The sequence below is a fragment of the Coregonus lavaretus genome, assembly GCF_964263955.1.
Source record: "Coregonus lavaretus genome assembly, contig: HAP1_SCAFFOLD_984, whole genome shotgun sequence".
In the NCBI taxonomy this organism is placed as follows: Eukaryota; Metazoa; Chordata; class Actinopteri; order Salmoniformes; family Salmonidae; genus Coregonus; species Coregonus lavaretus.
Window position 1 is genome coordinate 106,246 of NW_028163472.1, and position 21,426 is coordinate 127,671.

General features: G+C 41.9%; 1 protein-coding gene across 1 annotated transcript in view; it reads left to right on the forward strand.

Moving 5' to 3' along the window:
* Positions 1-13,641: 13,641 nt before the first annotated feature.
* Positions 13,642-21,426, forward strand: part of LOC311118085 (nuclear factor 1-like) — a gene marked incomplete at its 3' end in the record, with an annotated part of 52,342 nt that continues 44,557 nt past the window's right edge. Inside the window, exon 1 of the mRNA XM_084192959.1 lies at positions 13,642-14,676. Coding sequence (XP_084049085.1) covers positions 14,674-14,676 — 3 coding nt within the window. The remainder of the gene's footprint in view (positions 14,677-21,426) is intronic.

Sequence of the window (21,426 nt, forward strand, 5' to 3'; positions counted from 1 at the left end):
GTGAAAGCATTCAAAAGTGATCAAAACATCAGCCAGGAAGCATAGGAACTGAGAAGTGGTCTGTGGTCACCACCTGCAAACCAGTCCTTTATTGGGGGTGTCTTGCTAATTGCCTATAATTTCCACCTGTTGTCTATTCCATTTGCACACCAGCATGTGAAATGTATTGTCAATCAGTGTTGCTTCCTAAGTGGACAGTTTGATTTCACAGAAGTGTGATTGACTTGGAGTTACATTGTGTTGTTTAAGTGTTCCCTTTATTTTTTTGAGCAGTGTAGTATACAGCCTTAGCTAATTTCAGCAAGCGCACATGCCACCCTTATTTACAGTCTTGGTGTCATCACCATCTTTCCTCCATAATACTAATGTGGCTCTTCAACGGTTTCAGAACAGTTCAGCACCATCCTCTGAGTCCTGGCAGAATGATGTCACAAAGAATGCCCAGTGGAATGAGTTAGTACTGTATCTGCATATGTATACCTAGTGTGTGTGTGTGTGTGTGTGTGTGTGTGTGTGTGTGTGTGTGTGTGTGTGTGTGCGTGCGACTGCTCATCACTGTGTATACATACAGTGCATTCAGAAAGTATTCATACCCCTTGACTTATTCCACATTTTGTTGTTACAGCCTGAATTCAAAATGGATTCAATTTATATTTTTTCTCATCCATCTACACACAATACCCCAGAATGACAAAGTGAAAACATGTTTTTAGAAATGTGGTTATTGTCCTGCTGAAAGGTGAATTTGCCTCCCAGTGTCTGTTGAAAAGCATACTGAACCAGGTTTTCCTCTAGGATTTTGCCTGTGCTTAGCTCTATTCCATTTATTTTCAATCTAAAAAACTCCCTAGTCCTTGCCAATGACAAGCATACCCATAACATGATGCAGCCACCGCCACGCTTGAAAATATAAAGAGTGGTACTCAGTGATGTGTTGTGTTGGATTTGCCCCAAACATAACACTTTGTATTAAGGACATAAAGTTCATTTCTTTGCCACATTTTTTGCAGTTTTACTTTAGTGCCTTATTGCAAACAGGATACATGTTTTGGAATATTTTTATTCTGCACAGGCTACCTTATTTTTGCTCTTGTCATTTAGGTTAGTAATGTGGATTTTCTCCTATCATATCCATTAAACTCTGTAACTGTTTTAAAGTCACCATTGGCCTCATGGTGAAATCCCTGAGCAGTGTCCTTCTTCTCCGGCAACTGAGTTAGGAAGGACACCTGTATAATAATAATAATATGCCATTTAGCAGACGCTTTTATCCAAAGCGACTTACAGTCATGCGTGCATACATTTTTTTTTGTGTATGGGTGTCTTTGTAGTGACTGGGTGTATTGATACACCATCCAAAGTGTCATTAATAACTTCACCATACTCAAAGGGATATTCAATGTCTGCTTTTTTTTTTCTTCCCCATCTACCAATAGGTGCCCTTCTTTGCGAGGCATTGGAAAACCTTCCTGGTCTTTGTGGTTGAATCTGTGTTTGAAATTAACCACTTGACTGAGGGACCTTACAGACAATTGTATGTGTGAGGTACAGAGATGAGGTAGTCATTCAAAAATCATGTTAAACAATATTATTGAGTCCATGCAGCTTATTATGTGATTGTTAAGCACATTTTAACCCCTGAACTTATTTATGCCTGCCATAACAAAGGGGCTGAATAGTTATTGACTCAAGACCTTTCAGCTTTTCATTTTGTATTAATTTGTTAAACATTTAAAAAACATAATTCCACTTTGGCATTATGGCATTATGGGGGTATAGTGTGTAGGCCAGTGACACACAATCTCAATTGAATCCATTCTAAATTCAGGCTGTAACACAACAAAATGTGGAAAAAGTCAAGAGGTGTGAATACTTTCTGAAGGCACTGTATGTGGCTGAATGTAAAAGCCTGTTTGTCTCCAATCTCTCCATGCCCGCGGGGTATTGGCACCCAGCTAAAGGGCCAGTGTGTGGACACGGGTGTGTGTATGTCAGGTCTCCAAGGTCTCTCCCTCTGTCTCTCTGTGTAATCCAAATCCACTTTCAAAGGTGCTGCTTTGGCATCAATAGACCATGTGACGCCATTGCCAAAGTCATATATTCAAACCACTATATTCAAATGATAAATGTTCTCTATATTGCTAAGTAACTAACTCATTTGTGCAAAGTACAATAGAAATGCTTTAGCAAGCGCAGTGATATTGTACAGCAGTTATAATACTAACATAAATGGTAGCAATAACTTACTTTCATGGATGAATGTGTGTGCATTACATGTTTAGCACATGTGTGATGTGAGGAACATTGGTGCAGTGACATTAGGATATCAGGGCCTTCCTCAGTAAAGCAAAGTATTATTGATATATTGAATGTTAGGCTTAAGTGTATAAATTGTGTATTCTTATTTTAAATGTATGTAGTCCTGTTCTTGAGTTGATACCTATGTACTGGTATGTGTGTGAATGGTAGGGCTGGGAATTACCAGGGACCTCACGATACGATATTATCACCATACTTTTGTCACAATACAATTGTCACAATTCTATATGTATTGCGATTCATTACTGTAATTTTATTGCGATTCGATGTTCCCAACATATTGCTCACTGTATGTCTGCTGCAGAGGGAGAGGAGAGAGCCATGAGAAAACGAGTTTTGATCAGTCATGGAAATAAAGGTGCTGAAAACAATTGTCTCCCTATTTGAAGAGAAGATGGAGAACAAGCTATGAAGGAAAAAGAGTGGCGTTTTGGTGCAGGTACAGCCAACTAGTGGCAAAATAATAATTGTCCAAATGATACGAAATATCGTCAAAGAATGATATCCTGATATGGAAATGTATCCATTTTTCCCCCCCCATCACTAGTGACTGGTGGACACTGCTGGGTGTGAATGTGGTGTAGCGGAATGGAGGTGGAAATGTAAGACAAGCTGCTGAGGTGGAAACCATTCAGTTGAAACTTGAGAGGGAGGAAACTCCACACGATTCAAGGTTGCTGCATTCACGTCTGTTAACTCTGATCACAGTGACTGAGGTGAAAGCCTCAGCGGGAGCCAAGGACCTTCAGTGAAACCCCCATCTGATTCTGGTTCAGTTTATATTAGCAGGAGCGTAACAACTCCATCTGGTTCACGAGAACCTTGTTCAGCAGGTCCAAAGCCTAGCACAATACCTCAGCTAACCCTTTATGGGTGGTAGACTGCAACCCGTTACACTATACCTCAGATAACCCTTCATGGGTGGTAGACTGCAACCCGTTACACTATACCTCAACTAACCCTTTATGGGTTGTAACCTGCAACCCGTTACACTATACCTCAGCTAACCCTTTATGGGTGGTAGACTGCAACCCGTTACACTATACCTCAGCTAACCCTTTATGGGTGGTAGACTGCAACCCGTTACACTATACCTCAGCTAACCCTTTATGGGTGGTAGACTGCAACCCGTTACACTATACCTCAGCTAACCCTTTAAGGGTGGTAGACTGCAACCCGTTACACTATACCTAAGCTAACCCTTTATGAGCGGTAGACTGCAACCCGTTACACTATACCTAAGCTAACCCTTCATGGGCGGTAGACTGTAACGCGTTACACTATCTCAGCTAATCCGTTAAGGGCGATAGACTGTAACAAGGCTCAAGATTCAAGGCCTGGTTATTTCATGAATGTTGCATTGTACCTAATGAATTCCATAGCGGGTGGTATCTGTAACAAAAGGCCAACAAATGTAAGAGATTACATGTTACCCCAGGAAACCCATTGCAGGTGGTAACTGTAAAAAGTCTACACTTTACCCCAGCATACCCATTACGGGCGGTAACTATAGAAACAAGGTAGCTTTATTCACATCAGGGGAATTTTATCGAAACAAGGTTGCTATATTCACGTCAGGGGAATTTAGCAAAAAGTGTCAGCCTATTTGCAATGCACCTCCTTGTTATTGCATTTTAGTTTTCGTGTGTTACACTTGCATTCAGTAACGTTATGAATCACATGATTAGGCATAAATGTATGAAAGCATGCTTACTTATTTTCAATGTATGTAGTTCTGTTCTTGAGCTGTTCTGGTCTATTAATGTTCTGTATTATGTCATGTTTCATGTTTTGTGTAGATCCCAGGAAGAATAGCTGCTGCTTTCGTAACAGCTAATGGGGATTCTAATACAATGTTAATGTTGGTGTGTGTGTCCACACGGATGCCCGCCCGCCTGTTCTAATCCCAGTCTCTCTCAGCATCTGGAGCATTGACACAGTTTAAAGGCTTGGCGATGCCCACATAGAGCTGGCCCATTGTGCACACACACACATACACACACTCACACACACACACACACTCACCAAAATGCACACACACACACAGCCTATCTGGGGCACCAGAAGGCCCGGGAACCGCCAAGGCAGAGGCTGCCCACGTTGGCACCACCACTGGGGGGGTACTGCTGGCGCTCGGGGGAGAGAGGGAAATGGCAAGGGTGTGTGGTGGGGCTGAGGGAGTGAGGAAAAGAGAGGGGGAGGAGAGGGCACCTGGCATGGGATAATCACCCTGGGAATGGTCCCATGCCCTCTGTAGATATCAGGGAGGGAGGGATAGGGGGATGTTGGGTGTTAGAGAAAGAGGGATGAAGAGAGAGGGGGAGAGAGAGAGAGAGGGAGCGCTAGAAAGAGAGTGAGCGAGAGAGAATGGATGGGTTGTTAGTGTATGTATTGAGAGAACTCTTAACACTTCACATGGAACTGGGAGTATGAATGGTTTTATCATGCTAATGCTCTGCTCTTAAAGGACAGGTGCTACGTTTCACCCATAACAAGCTGGCATGGGATGCTTGGGATGCCCTCTCTCTCCCTCTTTCTCACAGTCTCTTTTTCCCTGTCTCTTTCTCTCTCTTTCTCCCTGTCTCTCTTTCCATCTCTCTACTTTTTACCCACAGCTGGGGTTGGGTGATTATACCCCTCTCTCCCTTATCTCTCCTTCAGTCCAGGCCTCAGGTTGCATCAGGGTCGTCTCCCTTTCTCCCTGCCCTGCCCTCAGTGTCCTGGCCCACTGATGGCCTCTCTCTCTCCCTGCCCTGCCCTGGCCCACTGATGGCCTCTCTCTCTCCCTGCCCTGCCCTGGCCCAACTGATGCCACCCCACCCCTCCCTCCTTCCTCGCCTGAACTCTCTCTCTGTAGTGGGCACAGATGCCCATGTTGGCCTGCAACAGCTGTCTCACCATGTGGCACTACCAAGTGTTGCCACCCAATGGAGGGAGAGAGGGAGTGGGGTGAGGGGGAGAAAGGGTGGTGGGGGAGAAAGGGTGGGGGGAGGGGGTCTGAGTTGGGATGGGAGGGGCCGAGTTCATGAATATTAATGTTATGATCACAGCCGAGTTCTGCCCAGGCAGGATCAGAAATCCTGGCAGATTCCTGCCTCCATCTTTCTCTCTCTCTCTTTTTTCCTTTTTCTAATGTTCTCTCCCTATCTCTCTCCCCCCCTCCCTCTCGCTCTCTCTCTCTCTCTCCCAGTAGAGTCAGTAAAGGTGATGGCCAGCGCCCATGTCTCCCCCGGTCACAGACAGGAAGCCCCTGGAAACAGAGAGAGGGAGGGCAACGTCAGTCAAACTCCTGGTTCTCGTTGGTCGAAGAGTTCAAAATACACAAACCGTAACCAATAAGTAGACAACCAGTCATCTAAGGAGTGAGACACAGAGACCGAGTAGTTTCATCCAAAATATTTTTTATCAAAAAGCTATACACGAGAAGTGCCGAAAACAGACTGGAGGCAACAAAATGGTGGCCATCGAGTGACGGGCGGCGTCCATTTTGGGGCGAGATCATTTCAACTTCCACACACAGTATCTTAAATAATCCCCCTCCTCACCTCGAATAAAAATGATATTAATAATTCCTGAACCAACACTTACACATGACCCCCCCCCCCCCCCCCCCCCCCCCATCTCTGACTTTGCTGATAGCTAGTTTATTGAGGAAAAGTGTACATACTATGGCTGAGATATGTGGTTGTCCAACCTAGCTATCTTAAGATGAATGCACTAACTGTAAGTCACTCTGGATAAGAGCATCTGCTAAATGACTAAAATGTCAATGTAAGTGAGTCATCTAAACAGCTAAATAAGTGCCATCATAAATTTTTACAAATATATTTTTTTTTTACTCAACATTACTAAATCTACCAGGTGGCCGCTAATTCTAGCTACACATTGATAGTGGATGGGGTGAGTTAGTTACCACCACAATGTAAAGCATTATAATCTTGGTCACAGCTGAGTGTATGCAATATTCAGAGACACACTTGTCTGGTTACACAAGACTAAGCACTATGACAGCCTATGGCTTTACACAGTACATACATGCATTCTGTTATAATAGCAAACAGATTGGAAGGAAAACTAATCAAAAGTGAGTGATGTGATGATGACGTCAGAGTTATACAGCTATAGCTACTGCATCAGGAGAGGAGAGGGGCTGTCAGAATAAAAAGAATACACACACACACACACACACACACACACACACACACTGGCCAAAACAGCAGATGAGATGGAGGGAGGGAAGGGACATGGGGGGACAGACACAGGGACGAAAAATAGGGGTAAAAGCAAAAGGGAGCAAGAGACAGATGATGGGAGCGAGAGAAGGACGGGGAGATGGAGGAGAGAAAGAGAGAGAAAGCGAGGGATGGGGCAGCAGATCAGAGAGAGTCTCTAGTGTCTTGCTCTCCCTTTAAAGAAGAGCCAGGAAAACAGATTAGGAGTCCACTCTTTCTCTCCTGGGGGAGCAGAGCACCCCCCGAACACACCACACACTGACAGACACACACTTTTTAATACACACACACACACTGTAGACCCTCCACTGCACCGGCCCTCTTTACAAATAACAACTGTGTTGGCTAATAGTAGTTGAAGCTAACTCTAACTGACCCGGCCCACTGCTTAGTTCATTTGCTTGTTTTCTCAATGCTGCACCTAAGACAGTTTGTGTGTGCCGTCTCCTCCTTTGACCAACATGTGGACTTAGAGGGGTAATTACTGGTTTCTCTGCCCTGTGTCACGTTTGCAAACAGGGAATATTTACTTAGAAAGCCTCCTGAGGTACACACTGCCACTGTCGATGGCTCGGTTGCTCCATTTCATGGGCAGGTGTCTGTGCATGAGTGTATCTTGTGGTTGTATTTCAGTGTATGAATGTTTTTATGTACCTTAAGTGGTGTGTGTGCATGGCTATCATTTGTCTGTGTGTGTGTGTGTGTGTGTGTGTGTGTATATGTGTATATGTGTGTGTGTGTGTGTGTGTTTGCGTGCCAGCCTGCGTCTCCGAGTATCTTATCAGGTTCACAGAGCTGCCCATGGCAGTAGGTGATAAGCACCGGTCCAACCAGACTGCACTAGCCTGGACAGGCCTGTCATTTACCAGGGTAGTGTTCCATTTTCAACTCCTGGTACTGTAACCAGAAGTCTAGTAACCAGGAACACAACTCACTTTTTGCCTTTGAGTATTAGTTGTGTATTGGGTTTAGTGGAGTTTCAAATTCAATCCACCAGCCACATGGTATTGAGTCTCACAGTGATGTGGATATACTTTATACCCTCCATACCTAACTGTGTCAGCCCAGCCTGGTCACCCGTGATACATGTGGTCCTCTGTAGCTCAGCTGGTAGAGCACGGCGCTTGTAACGCCAAGGTAGCGGGTTCGATCCCCGGGACCACACAAAAAATGTATGCACGCATGACTGTAAGTCGCTTTGGATAAAAGCGTCTGCTAAATGGCATATTATTATTATTATTATTATTATACAAATCAGTATTTGACGTCGGGAGATTATGTGGAAAACGGCCACTAGGGGCAACAGTGAGCGCTGTTACCTTCAAGTAGGTTTAGGTTTTGCTAAGGCGATGTGGATGAGCGTAAGCATCAGCCTCTGGTGCCAAAGGTTGTATGTTCGAATCCAGCAATAGAAAGTTGTTGATTTTGTTTTAAGCCTATCCCAAACCTTAACCATTACCTTAACCGTTCTGAGTTAATGCCTAACCTTAAGATTTTGGAGTTAATGCCTAACCTTAACCTTAAACACTTCGAAATGAGACGTTTGGAACAACATGTAAAGAGACTGTTAAAGCTTGTTGGTCAGCCAGCCAGGAGGCAGCTAGCATTCCTCACCCTCACCCTCGGTTGGCCAGTAGTGCCTCTGTTTCACTTTTGGTTTTTTCTCTCTCTCTCTCTCACTCACTCTCTCTCTCTCTCTCTCTCTCTCTCTCTCTCTTCTCTTGCTTTCTCTCTCCTTCCCCCTCTCTCCCTCCCTCTCTTTTCTGTTACTCTTACTGTCAGACTGTAAATGGGATGCAGACAGAGAAAAGGAGAAATGGCCAGAAAAGCCGTCCAAACTCCATCCAGCCAGAGAGTGAGATTTGTAATGCTAGACAACACTCAGTCAGTCGCAATGCAATGCTAGAATAAACCCCTCTCCCTCTCTGCCTGCAGACAAATAGGCCCTTGTGTGTTCCAGGGCCTTGTGTGTTCCAGGGCCTTGTGTATGCCCCAAATGGCACCCTAAACCCTGTATAGTGCACTACTTTTGACCACTGCCCTATGGGGGATAGGGTGGCATTTGGGACGTAGACCTTGTGTGGGATATGGCACTTCTCCCTTCTCACAGCTCTGTTGGCCAGTCCAAATAGAGGAGGAACACACAGTATAGGCCTACTAGGCAGATCAGATTCGGTTTGGGGTTTTTATGTTGAAGGCTGAACGCTTGTCTTTATCTTGATTTGATTGCTTTAGCGAATTGTGAAATAGGCCTGCTACCATGATTTTGTCTGTATGGATATGTAATGCCAGGGTGGGATACTGTACATCGGAGACCTTGTGTCAAGGCCACATTTACAGTCATCATATCTCATCATATCCATTTGGTCTTCTGTGTGTTTTTGCGTTTGCTCTTAGTTGTTCGATCGATGTGAAGTTCATGTTAATAATTCACTCTAGAAGATGTCCTGACTGAAGGCCCAGTTTGAGGGCTGAGTCTCAGTGTGGACACCTGGATGAGATTAGTGTGGATCTATATTGTTCCACTGCTCACCTACTAAATGATATGATGAGCAAAGTGGTGAGCCAGTCCCTGATGTGAGGGAATATGTCATTCCTTAATGAATACATCCACATGGTTTAGGAAAGGTGATAGAAATATGTATTTCTCAACATTGACAATTGCCCTCTATGCTGCAATAACTGGACAGGCCTAACATGTTGTGCCTTATTTTTTCATAACTATAGGCCACCTATCCCATAACTGTTTATTCCATTACTCATTTGTCTTATCGAAAAAGAGCTAGAAAAGTTGAAAGAGGGTCCAGGCTGAACTTTCCTCTCTGATCGTTCCTTATACCGCCGTCACTCGAGCTTCCACACAGTGAGGTTTTTAAGAACTCATAGCCCACATAATGGCTGCTCTTAAAACAATGTGGTCGCGAGAGAGGTCGTAATGGGGGCTGCGGTAACCGCTGTGCACCGCTAACCCTTAATTACCTTTCATTAGTCCAAAGCTTCCTCTAATTGACGCGTAGAGACCGTAGAGGGCTCGCGTTAGGCTTCCCTTTGCTCGTGCTGTGTGGAGACAATTATGCCCTACTGAGCCCGCACGCCAACAAAAGTTCAACTGTTTGTTTTTTTAACTCCCTGGAACATAGTATTATTTCGATCTTTTTTGAAGAGAATGGTTTTGCTCCATGTTGTCTCTGTCCAAGTGAAAACAAACTATTTGAAACTGTTTTTCCCAGCATTGAAGGCTTACAGTCTCACTGTTTTCTTTTCTCTTCTTGGCTAGGCCTATTGCGTTTGATAAATTAAATCAAGCAAATCCCAATTTATTTATTTATGACTTTATCCCAACATCTTAAAAACATTATTTCATTGTTCTTATAAACAAATAGTTTTCTGCTACCAAGTTTCAAGTAAAGACTATTAATTCCATATCCATAAAAATAGGGAATGATTATGATTATTATAAGACAAAGGTTACGGACCTACAGCTATAACCACAGAACAGGGGTGAAACTGGAGGGGTGCATGGAGACTTCATATTGCAGGAATAGATTATATTATGCCTAGATTAGAATACATTATATTATATTTATTGATTCTATTGTCAAATCATGAAAATACCATTTTGAGGGCAGTTTAATGCCCGCCACACTAGTGAGTTGTGAATATAGGACAGCCAGCTTCGCGTGCATGCAATGCATCAACAAGCCTAGGCCACTTTTAAAATATTGCAACACAGGCTATTAATAATGAATCTGTCAGTTGTCATATTTTTGTGAAACATTTTCACAACGTGTGTCATTGAAAGTAGTATATTTGACAGAGGTTTAGTATTTATTTTCAAATCTATAGGCTATGCGACAAGAGTCCGACGCATTGCAGTGCCCTCGTGCACAAAGCACTGCAGAATTTACCACCATAATAACTTCCTATTTTATATGCATTTATATATTTATACTGCAGGCATATCCGGTCCTATTGGTCCAAGTTCTTGCATTCATTTATCCCTCATACTGAACATTTTTGGATATAGCCCATCATTATTCGTTTTTCTTCGTTCGTCTAGGCTTAATGTCATGTATATTTTTTGACAATATTATTTTGAACAGTGTTTAGCTTTCAGATGGAATATTGTACGAATTGATTGCCATTTTTTTTTTACTATGAAATTATTTTATTCTGAACAGTTTTGTTATACCTATAGTTGTGCATATTTATGGTCATTTTTATTTATTAAATGTTTACAAAGAATAGAAAAGATTAGCTAGGTGTTTAAAAAAAAAGACCAGAAGAATTATCAATGATAACACACATCACATATTTCGATTGCTTTAGAGGTAAATTCCGCTCCTCAAGCCTTAACCTTTAAATATTTGTTGAACAAAAGTCATTTTTCGTTTTTATATTTGTCATTGTTCTTCTGAAATGTGTAACATTAATAATTTGTTTCCTATATGCAAAATATGATGTGAAACCGGTTTCTAGAGGGTTAAATGGAAACTGGTTATGCTAAATTGATATCGTGACCATGAAGAATTATTTGTAACAATGGAGTATATAAAAGTTACTGTGTCAACGAAGCGACAGCTTCTCAATAAGCAACTGCATGTGAAATATAATATGATGTCAGAAATTCTGTAAAGAATGTTCAAAAAGACTGAAATAACTTATAAAACACCATGTGCCAGTTGACGATGGAAATAAGAGAAAAATAATGTTTTTGAAAAACCAATGCATTGAAAATGAATTACTAAAATAATCGAATGCCCTTATTGTAGGCTTTGGGAAGTACGCACATCATTTGTTATAAAAGAACATTATCTATTAATTGATAAGGACTTGCCCTAGATAATTAAATGGACATAACATATTTTGAAACGAAAATTGTGTATAGTTATTCCGAAAACGTTTTACAATGCTGAAATATAGGCTATAGCTGATAGACAAGTGCAATTCACAGTTAACTAAGTGACGTTTTCACATAGGTCTGATTTATAAACAATGGGTCATCTCATCTTCACAACTAAGATCCTATAGTCAATATCATCATCATAGTAGCCTACCCTGCAGGCTATTTAGTGATCAAAGTTGTATTTATTAGCCTACTTATTGTTTAATATTTGTTCAACCGTGGTAAGCAGGGCTCATAAGCTATGTTCTCTCGGTGAAATGACCTACCACAGACGATAAAAGAGAAACGATTGGAATTTGGAATCTCTATTTATTCTATTTTGATTCCTTCAGAGACAATATTTGTCTAAGGCCTGTGAAAATCAATATTACCATGGCAAAATAATGTTGCTAAAGATACAGACATAATTGAGATATTTAAGACAATGTTTTTCTTTTGTTTGTTAAAATGAGTTAAGAGAAAAAACTAGCCTAACTGTGCGAGGATTAGGTTCAACTCTGTCTGTGTTTGGTCTCTAGTCTACACTCCTCAACACACTGCAGTCTATTTCTTATATTCAAAAGCAGAGCATAAACTAATGCTTTGTCGCGTTCTTGACAGACTTGCTCCCCCCCCCCCCCCCCCCCCCCCCCCCCACGCCTTTTAACCCTCTCGTGTTAAATGGAATAATCTAAATTAGGTTTAAATAATAACTTAAATCATAATTCAAGGAATTAATAATAGATGAGGCCAAATGCGTTGGGAGGTCAATATTCAATAATTAATCACGCCGTTATGTTACTCCTGATGTGATGTGCTGCAGGAATGTCATTGCGTGTCTGATTGAATAGCTTCAGATTTTAGGCCGGATACTTATCTTTACTCTCAAACAAACCAAAATATAAAGATATATGTAGCCTATCAATAACACATACATGTGTTGGCCCCCACCCATGTTAATGGGTGTATTTCTTAGGCCTACGCTATATGTGGCATGTCTGGTTGACTAGCTCCAGATTTTAGTCCGGATAGTATCAACCCAAAAATAATAACATAAGCAGTGGACATTAATCCAAAAAACTGATTATCGTTATTTATCAAAAGTACATAAATAGCCTATTTAGCAGGTTTTTATTTTTATTTTACGCATGTGTGTAGGCCTATATGTGGTGTGTTTGTGTCTTCAACCTGCGTTGCAAATGTGATTATGGCTGCAAATGAGCGGCATTTCAGTCCTATATACATTTTAGAAAACTGCACGAACTCCCGAAAAGTATAGCCATGCAGGACAGACAGAGAACAAAAAACCCAACTGCATGGGTTAAATTCCATTCCTGAATTCAGTAATGTCACATCAATTGTGCTGCACCTGTTAGCTAAATAAGCTTAGGTGGATGGCCTAAACTTTCCTCAGCTTGTGTCTTCAAGGTCAACTTTTTGTCTGTGATACAAAAAGGTTTATATTGCTTGCTTCATATGGCACCCCTAAAGGTTCTATATAGAACCATTTTGTAGGGTTCTTTGATCAGAACCCCAGGGGTTCTTCTTCATTGAACCAAAATTGGTTCCATATAGAACCAATTTCGGTTCTAGAACCTTAAGGGTAACATTTATGAAGTAAGCATAGAACTCTTTTTGGTTCTATCCAGAACCTTTTTTTGGATGTTCCAGTGTAGGATATTCCAAATTCAATTGCTATTGCATCCATGATCCATGCATATTAAATATCATTTTCTATAGGCTCTGAACTTTGGGACGTTTTTATGAGAATATCTGGGAGGCCTCAGAGCAAAGTTAGCGCGCGCTGCCTCACCTCACCAAGTTTGTGGCACTGCCAAAGGACGTGTACTCTAGTCACTTTGGAAACTTTAGCTGACCCAGATGACCTTTAAAGACGTCATTTTTAAAATGTAGACATTGTTAATAGGTTTCTATCGACTGCAGTTAATGAATATGTCACTATGGGTAAAGTTCCTAGTTGAACTGACTACCTGACCTGACCTGACCAGGACTATTCCACTAGTCTACACCTGACACCACTATCCCTCACTCATCTCCCGCTTTCTCTCTCCGTTCCTCTGCGGCTGGTAACGGTAGCGCAAGACAGTACAGGCAGCCCGTAATCCCCGCTGCCCGTGATTTAGCCCGAGCCCGCATAATGCTCCTAAACCCCCAGCTGCTACCCTGGTCACTTGCTCCCCGCGACAGACTGCGAACAGTTCGCGTTATTAATAATTCAACCAACTCGACGCTTCCACGAGACCACGACCGGCTGATCGCTCTGACCAGCCCATACGCTAATAACGCTATACAACTGCCCTCATTCTTATTCAATTTTAAAGGGACATTAACCTCCTTTTGTGTCGCTGATATTGGGGAATAAACCGACCATCAGCATTGATATTGGAACGTAGGCTAAGGCTATCGCCTCAGCAGTCAGCATTTTACGTGAGGATTTTTCGACAGGTCTTTGTTGCTGAAGTGTAGGCATTCTGGTATCTCGGCAATGCAATAATGATTTTGAAGACGTCTCTTTCATCTCGTACGCTTTGAGGAGGAGGAGGCGAGGGACCAGGGGACTCTCCGATTGTGGATCAAGAGTGAGAGAGAGGGAGAAGAGAGACGGTGGAGGAAGAGATAGGGGTGTTGGTGTTAGTTTGGATACATATTTTGGAAACGGGAGCAGAGAGAGCTGTTATTTTGAAGGGGGAGAAAATACATAAACAAAAACTTACTTTCAATCTTATCTCCGTCCACACAGTATTTAGCCTATTTGTGAGACGTTTGTTGGTGGTTCGGCGTCTCTCTCACGTCACTGATTTGTTGCAGAACTTTCTTTCACCGCTCGGTGTTGAAGGCAGCAGGACTTGGACTCAAACGTCTCCCGAACTTCTTGGGCCGACGACGAGCGTTGAAGATGGATGCAACTTGTGCTAACAAGTGAAAAGAAGAACCCAGAATAACGACGAGAAGTAGGGAGGGAGGCTGCTGCTACGCTGTCTTTCCTTTCCATTTCTCTCGCAGAAGAGAAGACTAACTTTTTCAAATACCGTTTTCTGGGCCACAGGCCGACTTGTTTAAAGGACTTGTTTTTGCTTCCGGTAACATCGAAGAAAAAACCGAGTCGCGCTCTCTCGCCCTCTTCGCTCCCTCACCCTCTCTCTCACTTTTTCTGGAAGCAGAACTTTTAAAGTAAAATGGGTCTTTGAGAGAGTTGGCACATCTCCCTGCGCTATAATGGTACGTGATGTAAATTAATAATATCACTGGAGAAGGCCTTTCAAAGTATTGCCGTATTATTTCTAAGGTTGAAATGTAGAATACCTTTACACTTTAACAATATGTTCTCATTATGTTACAATTAATATAAGAGGGGATTTATTTGATTCACGTCAGTAAAAATCTACCTCTCAGTCAGTCAAAAGTGGAGTATTTGTTATTGATTAGACGAATTACTTTAGTATAGGCCTGCAGGTGTATTATTTTATTATTTAAGTAATATTATTTTATTTAGTGTGCGCGCGCGCGTGTGTGTTACTGTGTGTGTATGTGTGCAGGTTCGTATGTTGATTCAGAGAGTTGAGTGAAATTGCTTGTCACTAAACTGTCAAAAGTGAAGCACCACAATGCAAGCAAAGCTCACCTGTATCCATCGTGTTTGCTATAATTGGCTAGACAAGGTGCCAGTGGTAACCACTCCGTTTTGTTATTGTGATGTGTCTGAATATCATAAACTGCTTATTATCCCACATTTATTTTCTCACACTTTTTTATTTAACCACGATTTTGATTTAATGTAGGCCTGTTATTATTTATATGATAATTTATTATGATAAATTATTATACATTTATTATAACATTTATAATATTTAGCCTATAGGCCTATTATTTATTATTATCGAAGTCAAAATAAATATGAGGCTATATAAAAAAAAACACTAAAAAAACATTGAGAACAAAATAGTCATCTGAATATAAAATCCATGTGATGACAAAGTGGCGGGAAACTGGGTCTATTCTGCGGTGGTTAGCCTACATCAAAAGGAATAACCAACGAATAACACATGCGACGACAGCATGTTTTATTGTTCTAAGAGAGCAGTTTGACAGGCCAGAATATGGGACAGTGCGGGTGGTTCTTGTGTGTTGGAGACCCAATGTTCAACCTTTTAGAAGCTTCAGTGTCTGGGGTGCATCTCTTTCAAATCAAATCAAAGTGTATTTGTCGTGTATGTATAAACAGATTAGCAGATGTTAAAGCAGGGGCAGCGAAATGCTTTTGTTCCTAGCTCCAGCAGTGCAGTAAATGTCTAAGAGTACAATATGCCTACTAATACACAAATAATCCCAATCTCTTTCTCTCTTCCTCCTACTTGCTGAATTGTCTTTTTTTCTGTAGCCTGTCGGTTGTATGTTCATCAATGGTCGGCTAATTGAGTTGCGTGGTTGATGACACTTCATATAGCCTCGCGCAAAGGGAGGGGGAAGCGGGTATATATTTGCCTTCAGTATTGGAGTGTTTATAGTTCATAGGCCCGCCGTTCAAACCATCCAATGGATATCAGACTTGTTTTTATTGCCAGAAGCACGTGGTTACCTTACCACAAGCTATAATAATAATATGCTAATAATAACTAGAATAATATATGACATTGAATAAAATTTAATAGGAATACTATATAGGAACACCTGCTCTTTCCATGACAGACTGACCAGGTGAATCCAGGTGAAAACTATGATCCCTTATTGATGTCACTTGTTAAATTTACATTTGACATTTTAGTCATTTAGCAGACGCTCTTATCCAGAGCGACTTACAGTCAATCAGTGTAGATGAAGGGGAGGAGACAGGTTAAAAAATGATTTTTAAGCCTTGAGACAATTGAGACATGGATTTTGTATGTGTGTCATTCAGAGGGTGAATGGGCAAGACAAAATATTTAAGTGTCTTTGAACGGGGTACTGTATGGTAGTAGGTGCCAGGCGCACCGGTTTGAGTGTGTCAAGAACTGCAACCCTGCTGGGTTTTTCACGCTCAACAGTTTCCTGTGTGAATCAAGAATGGTCCACCACCCAAAGGACATCCAGCCAATTTGACCCAACTGTGGGAAGCATTGGAGTCAACATGGGCCAGCATCCCTGTGTAATGCTTTTGACACCTTGTAGAGTCCATGCACTGACGAATTGAGGCTGTTCTGAGGCCAAAAGGTGGTGCAACTCAATATTAGGATGGTGTTCCTCTCCTTAACTCTGACTGTTCATAACCATATTGGATTACCATTATAATCTCTGTATCATAACTCTTCGTTAATATATGATTTCATATGTAAAGGGACAGATGCATTAGTCTTTTGATAGCTCTGTTGAGTTTTTTATTTTGTTGTCTGTTTTGTATACACTCAGTGTATATAGAAAAGTTATTATTATTCAAGAGGCCACTAATAATAATGTATTTTAAGTCCATAGTTACCATGAATGAAAAAATGGCATTTTATTTATATTATTCAGGCAGCATCAGTAATAGTATACTGTAACCTACACCCCAGTCACATTAGGAGTTATATTAGCCTAGCCCTAGGCCTTCTCTTGAAGCCTGCTTTCTGAGGCAAACACCCACCTCTGAAATGTACTACTTGATAGGCTGTGTGTGTGTGGTGTGTGTGTGTGTGTGTGTGTGTGTGTGTGTGTGTGTGTGTGTGTGTGTGTGTGGATAGTGTCTGATGTGATTTGGCCCTACGGCACCAAGCATTATTCAGTCTACACAATCCGTCAGTCCGACTGGCTCTCACCTGCACACATGGAATCTCACATCACTGACTCTCAAACATACAAACATAATACAATACATTAACACGTTATACTGTAGGGCTGTGACGGTCATGGCATTTTGGATGATGGCAATTGGCCAGCCAAATGACCGCTGTCACCGTAATAACCGTTCAAATAGCCCCATAGGAGCAAATAGGAGCAAAACAGGAAGTAAAGATAGGTGCTAAAATATGTGCTGTGATTTGTTGATTCAACTAAACTGACATTACAAAAAATACGCTCCATTGCATGAGCCACATCAGTTAACATCATTTGAATGAACATTCTACATTACCATATACATTATTGAGTGTACCCATGAGTTTACCAGTCAAATTTCCAGTGTTAGAGGTTCCAAGTCTGTTCTATTCATTCTAGTTCTATGTGCTGCTGCTGCATTGTGCCTAGGCAACCGAAGACTAGTTTGCTTGTTTCAACAAGGAGCAACAAAGTTTCATCACGTTGTTAAGAGTCCATGTTAAGGCCAAAACGGACTCAACTGCACGAATGCTCAGCCTTCCCGTCTTCAGTCAGCACGAATGCTCAGCCTTCCCGTCTTCAGTCAGCACGAATGCTCAGCCTTCCCGTCTTCAGTCAGCACGAATGCTCAGCCTTCCCGTCTTCAGTCAGCTGTTTGTTCCACACAAAAGTTTTTTTTTTTTTAACGGTTATGACGGTTATTTTACTTTCATGAGGGTCTTCATCCTTAACCATATGGTAATTGTGCCAGCCCTAAGTTATAGGTGACTTAGCAAATACTGTAGAGCAGCATTTCTCAAACTCGGCCCTCAGGACCCCAAGGGGCATGTTTTGGTTTTTGCCCTAACACTACAAAGCTGATTCAAATTATCAAAGCTTGATGATTAGTTGATTATTTGAATTAGCTGTGTACTGCTAGGGCAAAAAACAAAATGTGTACCTTTGGGATCCCGAGGACCGAGTTTGCGAAACCCTGCTGTAGAGGGCCAGGGTTGTAAAAATAAGTTCCTGAGAGATAGAAAAATGTATCCTAACAAATGGTTAGTTCATGCATCAATGAGCACGATAATTCAACACAAAACATCATTAACAGCATTGACAAGATTTCCTGTAGTCTATATTGTGCTTATTATTAGTCTCAGATTTGGACTTTGAACTGCCTCGTCTGTCAAGTGCAGTATTGTCATTGGTGAGTTGGCAAGGGGGCGTGAACCTCGACATCACGTCATCACCATGACATTTGACTGATTTGAATATCTGGATTCTATTTCTATGGGCTCACCCGTGTGTTAACATTATATGCCCCATTGAAACGCTTGTGTTTTGTAATCTAATGCGTTGTGGTAAACTCTCCCTGTATTAGAGCTCAGAAGCAAATTACTCCACAGGATCAGCCTATTGTGGGAAACAATGAGGTGATTGTAACCAGGAGAAACATTATTGTGGACTGCACATACCACAGTGTGGTTTCATGTTGTTAGAGAGTGTGGTTTCACTAGTAAGTTACCACAGTGTGGTTTCATGTTGTTAGAGAGTGTGGTTTCACTAGTAAGTTACCACAGTGTGGTTTCATGTTGTTAGAGAGTGTGGTTTCACTAGTAAGTTACCACAGCGTGGTTTCACTAGTAAATTACCACAGTGTGGTTTCACTAGTAAATTACCACAGTGTGGTTTCATGTTGTTAGAGAGTGTGGTTTCACTAGTAAGTTACCACAGTGTGGTTTCATGTTGTTAGAGAGTGTGGTTTCACTAGTAAGTTACCACAGTGTGGTTTCATGTTGTTAGAGAGTGTGGTTTCACTAGTAAGTTACCACAGTGTGGTTTCACTAGTAAATTACCACAGTGTGGTTTCATGTTGTTAGAGAGTGTGGTTTCACTAGTAAGTTACCACAGTGTGGTTTCATGTTGTTAGAGAGTGTGGTTTCACTAGTAAGTTACCACAGTGTGGTTTCAATAGTAAGTTACCACAGTGTGGTTTCATGTTGTTAGAGAGTGTGGTTTCACTAGTAAGTTACCACAGTGTGGTTTCATTAGTAAGTTACCACAGTGTGGTTTCATGTTGTTAGAGAGTGTGGTTTCACTAGTAAGAGTATCTGGGTAAAGACAGACATGTAGGGACAGAGTTATTGTGTTATATACATTAATACCAGCCTTCTACTGTGTAACTAGATGTATAGTGTTGTCCTATAGGGATCTCCCACACTACTGTGTAACTAGATGTATAGTGTTGTCCTATAGGGATCTCCCTCACTACTGTGTAACTAGATGTATAGTGTTGGCCTATAGGGATCTCCCTCATTACTGTGTAACTAAATGTATAGTGTTGGCCTATAGGGATCTCTCTCACTACATGGTGCCGGAGATACAGTATATTGGGTGGGTAATGCAGGGTTTTGTTCCAGCCCAGCACTAACACACCTGTTTCAAATAATCATTCAAATATTCGGTAATCATGATATTTAGTCTGGACCATGATTACAGGAATCAGGTGTGGTAGTGCTGGGCTGAAGTTGGAGACAAGTGAAGTGAACAAGGACAGAAAGAAGGGAACAGCTTCCTGGGATGAAACACAGCTACAATATATCTTTATTGATACAATACAGCCCTGTTATAAATACAATACATCTTTATTGATACAATACAGCCCTAGTATAAATACAATATACAGTGCCTTCAGAAAGTATTCAGACCCCTTGACTTTTTCCACATTTTGTTATGTTACAGCCTTATTCTAAAATGGATTAAAAAAAAAAAAACATCCTCAGCAATCTACACACGATACCCCATAATGACAAAGCAAAAATAGTTTTTTAGAAAATGTTGCTAATTTATAAAAATAACAAAACAGAAATACCTTTATTTACAGAAGTATTCAGACCCTTCGCTATGAGACTCGAAATTGAGCTCAGGTGCATCCTGTTTCCATTGATCATCCTTGAGATGTTTCTACATCTTCATTGGAGTCCACCTGTGGTAAATTCAATTGATTGGACAGGATTTGGAAAGGCACACACCTGTCTATATAAGGTCCCACGGTTGACAATGCATGTCAGAGCAAAAACCAAGCCGTGAGGTCGAAGGAATTGTCCGTAAAGCTCAGAGACAGGATTGTGTCGAGGCACAGATCTGGCGAAGGGTACCAAAAACTTCCTGCAGCATTGGTCCCCAAGAACACAGTGGCCACCATCATTCTTAAATGGAAGAAGTCTGGAACCACCAAGACCCTTCCTAGAGCTGGCCGCCCGGCCAAACTGAGCAATCGGGGGAGAAGGGCCTTGGTCAGGGAGGTGACCAAGAACCCAATGGTCACTCTGACAGAGCTCTAGAGTTCCTCTGTGGAGATGGGAGAACCTTCCAGAAGGACAACCATCTCTGCAGCACTCCACCAATCAGGCCTTTATGGTAGAGTGGCCAGACGGAAGCCACTCCTCAGTAAAAGGCACATGACAGCCCACTTGGAGTTTGCCAAAATGCACCTAAAGACTCTCAGACCATGAGAAACAAGATTCTCTTGGCTGATGAAACCAAGATTAAACTCTTTGGCCTGAATGCCAAGCGTCACGTCTGGAGGAAACCTGGCACCATCCCTACGGTGAAGCATGGTGGTGGCAGCATCATGCTGTGTGGGTGTTTTTCAGCGATAGGGACTGGGAGACTGGTCAGGATCAATGCAAAGATGAACAGAGCAAAGTACAGAGAGATCCTTGATGAAAACCTGCTCCAGAGCGCTCAGGACCCCAGACTGGGGCGAAGGTTCACCTTCCAACAGGACAACGACCCTAAGCACACAGCCAAGACAACGCAGGAGTGGCTTCGGGACAAGTCTCTGAATGTCCTTGAGTGGCCCAGCCGGAGCCCGGACATGAACTTGATCTAACATCTCTGGAGAGACCTGAAAATAACTGTGCAGCGATGCTCCCCATCCAACCTGACAGAGCTTGAGAGGATCTGCAGAGAAGAATGGGAGAAACTCCCCAAATACAGGTGTGCCAAGCTTGTACCGTCATACCCAAGAACACTTGAGGCTGTAATTGCTGCCAAAGGTGCTTCAACAATGTACTGACTGTCTGAATACTTGCGAAAGTATTCACCCCCCTTGGCATTTTTCCTATTTTGTTGCATTACAACCTGGAATTAAAATGCATTTTTGGGGGGTTTGTATCATTTGATTTACACAACATGCCTACCACTTTGAAGATGCAA